The 6,248-nt window shown below is 43.6% G+C and overlaps 1 protein-coding gene and 1 long non-coding RNA gene across 2 annotated transcripts; one reads left to right on the top strand and one right to left on the bottom strand.

Annotated features, from left to right (window-relative positions):
• Window positions 1–517: 517 nt before the first annotated feature.
• On the top strand, window positions 518–1,321 carry LOC116418274. The gene is made up of 2 exons (XM_031933314.1): window positions 518–1,063; window positions 1,142–1,321. Exons 1-2 carry the CDS (start codon window positions 518–520, stop codon window positions 1,319–1,321), a joined length of 726 nt encoding a protein of 241 aa, XP_031789174.1.
• A 903-nt stretch (window positions 1,322–2,224) lies between these two features.
• Window positions 2,225–2,793, bottom strand: LOC116418273. Its single transcript, XR_004228331.1, has 2 exons — window positions 2,654–2,793; window positions 2,225–2,569 (listed from the first exon to the last, which is right to left on the bottom strand). It is a non-coding gene; the product is annotated as an uncharacterized LOC116418273 (long non-coding RNA).
• Window positions 2,794–6,248: the final 3,455 nt, after the last annotated feature.

Below are 6,248 nucleotides of genomic sequence, written 5' to 3'. Positions count from 1 at the left end.
ATGAGATTCTTAATTCAAAAAAATTTATCAGTGAAGAAGAAAAGTGTAAAAACTACTTGCAAGCACTGCGACGATTTCTGTTCTTCTAGGAAAGCGAACAACTCGAAGAGCCTCGCGATCAAGTTCATCAGAAAAAAGCACGCTTGCTGCTTAAACACTGGCAAGCTAACGAGTCCGATCGGCTCAAATGGAACAACACGGGTGGCGTTATCATAGACGGTAGTCTCGTGCCTCAATCGAATATAGCAGACTTACTCAGCGATATATTAATAAAGCCAAAAAAAGATACCCAGTACGATCCGCCCGTTGGACAATTTCAATTTGCAAAGTTTATCGCCAGCTCCGAAACGCTGAATGAATTCGTCGGAAATACGCACGTTTCAAAAATGATTAGACAAATATCGGCTCGAATAAAGGTGGCGAAGCGCGAAAGTACGGATACAGTAGCCACGTCACCGCCGCCGAGTAAAGTCAGACACGAGCCGCGGCTGCCAAGACGATCAGCTCGTGAAAAAAGATGGTTAAATCTGCCGGTACGAAGTTTGAGAAAAAGTATTATGATCCCGGACACGAGGCCGGTTACGCCGGTGCTCGAAATCTCCTCCGTGTCAATACTCGAGGCAAATCTTTAACCGACAAAGAAAAGAATCGCATCTACGAGTGGCTGAGCAACCAGGATACGTACACACTTCATCATCCGATATGCAAAAAATTTTCAAGATTGCACTATAACGTCACCAACATTGACGACGTTTGGGAGGCAGAATTGTGTCAATTAACCGCGCTCAAAGAAGCGAATGACGGATTCTGTTACATACTCGTCGTCATAGATGTTCTCAGTAAATTTGTATGGGCCGAACCCTTACGCGATAAATCAGCTCAGACAGTCGCTACAGCCATTGAAAAAATTCTCAAACGAGCCGGTAATCGTGTGCCTCAGTGTTTACAATCGGACAAGGGAAAAGAGTTTACAGGTAGCGCTGTTCAAAAAATTCTCAAAAAATACGACATTTCTTTTCGCACCGCCCGAAATCCGGGTATCAAAGCGGCCGTAGTTAAACGCGTGAATCTTACGCTGAAAGAGCATATGTGAAGGTACTTTACCCACCGCAACACCAAACGTTACATTGACGTGTTACAGAAAATTGTCGACGCATACAACAACACGATTCACACGTCTACAAATATGAGGCCTGCTGCGGTTAATCTCTACAATGCGCACAAAGCCCGCAGCAACGTAGAGCAGCAGTGCCACGCTCGTGAAAAGAAGCACCCGATACAGCCTAAATACCGTGTCAACTACTACGTGCGCATCAGTTGATCCAAGGGCACCTTTTCGAAAGGGTTCGAAAAAAACTTTAGCGAAGAAATTTTCAAAATCAAAGGTGTAACTCAGCGGCAAGGTATCTACACATACGAATTAGAGGATCTCAATGGTGAAATCATTGACGGATTTTTTTACAACGAGGAATTGGTGCGCGTAGGCGCTGCTCGTATGCTAACTGATCAAGAATTCAAGATAGAGCGTGTAATTAAAACCAAGGGTCGCGGAAATAAAAAACAATTGTTTGTCAAGTGGCTGGAATATCCCGATAAATTTAACTCTTGGGTAAAAGCGAGCGATATCAAAGGTGTTTAAAGTATGGATAACGCGGACGACTTTTATCTCGTGCTACCGTGTAACAGCAGCTTGGTCTATTTTCCCGATAACGCGACAACTTGTTTCAGCACGCATCTGTGCCGCGAAATAAGACTGACAGGAGATTGGCACGTGGGCCTAGCCGAAATCCACGTGCAGCGCACCGTTATGCATATTCAAGTACCCGAGGCGTACTACACTTTTAAACTTGGCAGTGAGACTAGCAAAGACGGCGATCAGTACTACAATTTTCCTCATGGAATATACGAAACTGTGGACCAGCTGACCGAAGAATTGAACAAAGTACGAGATATTCGTGAGCATCAAATACTCGCACCGACTGCATTTCAGAAAGGCTACTACACCTTGAGAAGTAATTTTATAGGCAGATCCTAAGAAAATAGTCAAAAATTAAAAAATATCGTTTTTCTGCGAGACGCGATAACTGGAGTAAAATTATATAGCAGACTTTAGTACATTTGAGCGGTTAAGGTATAAATCGATGGATATAATTTAGAGCGACATTTTCGTCTAACGTAATATCTGGGTTAATTTAGCTTTGTACAGAACTTTAACAAAAGGAAATAACCATAGAAGCGTAGAAACATTTTTATTTTAAAGTATTGTTCTAAATACAAAACTATTGAGCAGTCCACCAACTTCTATTACACGAGTTAGATTAATTATCGACAATCGCTCTACCACTGATTGCGGATACTCAAAGAAAGGTTCTAACTTTCAGTACAAGATGGCAAAATTGTAGCCAGGTACTTCAGTAGATGTAAGTCACATTAAAATTTTAAATCAGCATTTGTCAAACTTACCCAATTTGCAAAAATATACCACTGAATATTAGAGTTACAAAATCTATTGGTACAGATAGTAATGATGCCGCATTAACAGATTCGAAAACCGCTGACATTAAATAACCTATAATGAGTAAAATTCTATACATTTTTTAAACTTCTAATGCAACATCTTGATTAAATTAATAATAAAATAAGATGGATTTACCAATAGCTGATGCAGAAAAGGCACTTAATATGATCGGAGTAATAAATAATAAGAAGTTCTCATAATTTTCATTAAAACCTACGACAACATAAATAAAACTTGAGTAAATAAGTGGTTGAATTATTGCACCTGGAATCTGAAAAAAATCACAAAATTTTCAGGACATGTAAATAAATAAAATACGTTTATATATATTAAATAAATATAAGTTTAGATATAATTATTGAATATGCGTACGCTTACGGATGCAAGCAAAGTATAAGCTAGTCTCGTTGATAAACATACGCGAAAGCGGACACATCAGGCTCGGCGCGAAGTTAGCTGCGCGACATGAAGGCGAGTCCGCACGACGCAAATTAAGCACGCGCGCGTAACGATCAGAAGGCAAGTCCGCATGAGCGCCGGCCGCGGCAGCCCAACAAGCAATTCAGCCGAAACACGCCAGGCGGCGGGCGCAGCGCACACTTGGTGCCGCAAACACACTCGCCCTACATACACGCACAACAGCGCACACATACATGCCGCGATGCTTTATATGGCTGACCGCGCGGCGTCGGTAGCAGTTGAACTGGAGCTCCCGATCCGGTCAGTACCGTGAACACAAAATACTGCAAGGAGAGTCAGAGTTGGACCACAGCCGACGAAACCGTCTCGTGTAGACACATCGTGACGTATCTCTGCACCCTATGCCACTGTGCGCGTACAGGATTGAGGAAGTAGCAAAACGCTCACCGTCGATTCGCCGAGTCCGCTCACGTCTCGGTAAATTTGAGGTTAACCTCTCACTTTCGAAACAACCTTTACGCCGACGTCTCTCGACTCCTTTTGTCACTGTGCGCGCACAGGAGGACGAGGCCAGCGACGAGGATCCGCAGAGTCGTATTTCCACGTCTCCGCAAGTCCGAGGCTAACCTCAAACACTGTGATATCGATCCGACTGCCACTGTGCGCACACAGGGCAACCGAAATCATTATAACGCAGCGCATTTGGATAGACGTAGCCGTGCGCACATGACTCCGTCGCAACCGCAATGTAAACCTAACCTCAAATCATCGTCATCACATAACTGTAATCGCACTGTAGCTTTATAGTCGCACCAAAATATTGTAACCGCGCCGATTAAATTTACTTAACTTGTACAGGCGAAATCTTCCTAACCACCGCGGTAGATTATTTCCGTTACAGGTGGGCCTTAATGTAACTTACCCTTAAACCTTTTCCCCAACCAAATCCTGGATCCAACTGATTGCTCAATGCCGGGAAAAAGTAGAAACGTTACATGGTGTTCGGACAAGGACCTGTTTAGGAAAATTTTGCCTAAAATTTGCGATAGACTGTAAAATAAAAGCCACTCGAAAAAAGCCGGATAATTTCTTTTTTTGTGAAATGAAAGTCAGGTGGATATACCGCCTCAATAAGGCGCAGCTTACCGCCAAACTTCAGGGAAAAATCCTCGATAGCGAAGGGTCTGTAGTAAAGCTTTGCCAACGTCTAATACGATACGCCCGGAAGAATCTGCGTGAATTCACCGATAAACAAGAAAATCCAGCGGGTACGATGAAGAAGCCGATTTAAAGCAAGATTTGGAAATGAAACGCTCTGAACTAATCCAACGAACCCTTGAAAAAACTCGACGAGAGGAGGCTCGTCCACACCAACCGGAGATCTTCCAGAATTGTTACCGAGCGAGAATAAAATTCTCGATCAGATACGCAAGTGGAACTGCCATTTTCAAGAAAGGGACGTCTACACCTTTTTAGAGAGGGTTCGAGAATTACAGGCATCCTATGGATTTACCAGTGAACAATTTTTGCAGGGAGCCCTGGAATTACTTTGAGAAGAAGCCCTCCAGTAGCAGCGTAATTACGCCAGCGACTGTCGTACCTGGGAAGATCTCGAGGACAGACTCAGAAACTTCTACCTGTCGAGCGGGGAGCGACGCAATCTAACCAGGCAAATCGCCGCGAGAATACAGAAACCCAACGGAAACATAAAGGCTTACTGCAACGCTCTAACGACTCTAATAAGACGTAAAGGAGGATATACGCTGATAGAACAACTCGACAACTTATATTATAACATGAAACTCGAACTACAGTTGAGAGTACGCAGAGAAGAGATCCACGATGTTCCTCAGCTAATACAACGAATGGAATACGAGAATATCGCCACTAAACTATGCGTATAAGAACGGAAAACGGCATCAACAGTGCATCCACGAGCAAGAACATCGGAACAACCGACTACTATAACCGAGCCAGGTGCTGTTGGCACTGTAAACAACGCAGACATTTCCGCTCTGAGTGCAAAAATAAACCACGAAAGTTCTGCTCCGCTTGCGGAAAGGATAGCGTCCTCACCAGAGCTGTCATGGATTCCCGGACCGATCGGAAACGTCCAGAGGGGCGGCTCTACGATAGCGAGGGACCGTTCTGAGACGACAGATACCTCTTAAGCGTACAAATAAACAAATATACTGTGTTGGCATTTGTCGATCCGGGGACAGTTAGCTTATTTGTAATGCCAGAAACCGTAATAATTGGACAGAAAAACGGATGGTCCCATGGAAAATAAGAAACCCACGCTACCCTTGCAAATGGATCAACAACTAAACAGACAGACTACAAGAGGGTAAAGCAACAACCCTGGGAGCCACCTTTAGGAACAAGTTCATAATAATGAAGGGACTATGCCACGAGATACTGCTGGAATGGATGCTCTACGTAAACTGAACATCCGCCTCATCGTAGCCAAGAGGGAATTACAGCACAACCAATCCACTACATCAGTGCTATTAATCAACGACATCGGCATCCACACTGAGAGAAATGTAGAGTTAGAATAGCCGTACATTTTTCTGTGGATTAGCTCCACAGCTGATTTAGCGGTGGACTCAGGCAGATTTTACCGGAGTTAAAGCCGAACTGAAACCAAATTAGGAGAAAAGCCATTTTGCAAAAAATTAATATCCTGGTACAGGAGGAGGTTCATACCACAGGTGGCCAAGGAAACTGACCCTCTCAACAAACTCTGAAGAAAAAGTTAAAATAGGAATGGGGATGCGAGCAACAAGAAGCTTTCCACAAACTCTAAGAAGACCTAGTGCGAGCACCAGTCTTAGCATGCCTAAATTTCTCAAAAACATTTGTATTAATACAGATGCCAGTAACGAAGGACTAGGAGTGGTTCTGACCCAAGAAGAAGAAGAATAAGAGCGGGTTATCGCCTACGACAGCAAATCGTTGAACCAGGCCGAGCGGAACTCTTCAGCGACCGAAAAGGAATGTCTTACCATAAAATGGGGAATTTAGGAGTTCCGCGAATACCTCAAAGGTTATCATTTTGTCGTACATACCGATCATCAATCTCTTAAATAGCTCGAAAAAATTGACAATCCGTCTGGCAGATTAGCACGATGGGCAATGTAGTTGTCACAATGAGACTACGAGGTCGCAATATCAAAGAGGGAAGATAATACCATCGCAGATGCTCTGTCCAGACACAACTAGTAGCAGTGTTGTAACATCGACGTCAAGACGAGCTGCACTTGGCATACGAAGAAGTTGAGCAACACCCAGCAGGACCCAAAAAGTT

This window comes from Nasonia vitripennis, unplaced genomic scaffold, assembly GCF_009193385.2.
Source record: "Nasonia vitripennis strain AsymCx unplaced genomic scaffold, Nvit_psr_1.1 unplaced0143, whole genome shotgun sequence".
Taxonomy (NCBI): Eukaryota; Metazoa; Arthropoda; class Insecta; order Hymenoptera; family Pteromalidae; genus Nasonia; species Nasonia vitripennis.
The sequence above is the reverse complement of the archived record's forward strand: the minus strand, read 5'-3'. Positions and strand labels throughout refer to the sequence as shown.

Excerpts from the sequence above, each read along its gene's own strand:
- LOC116418274 (XM_031933314.1), top strand. The coding sequence starts at position 518 with ATGGTTAAATCTGCCGGTACGAAGTTTGAGAAAAAGTATTATGATCCC. Across the intron at positions 1,064-1,141 it reads AAGCGGCCGTAGTTAAACGC|AAAATTGTCGACGCATACAA; the intron begins GTGAATCTTACG and ends GACGTGTTACAG.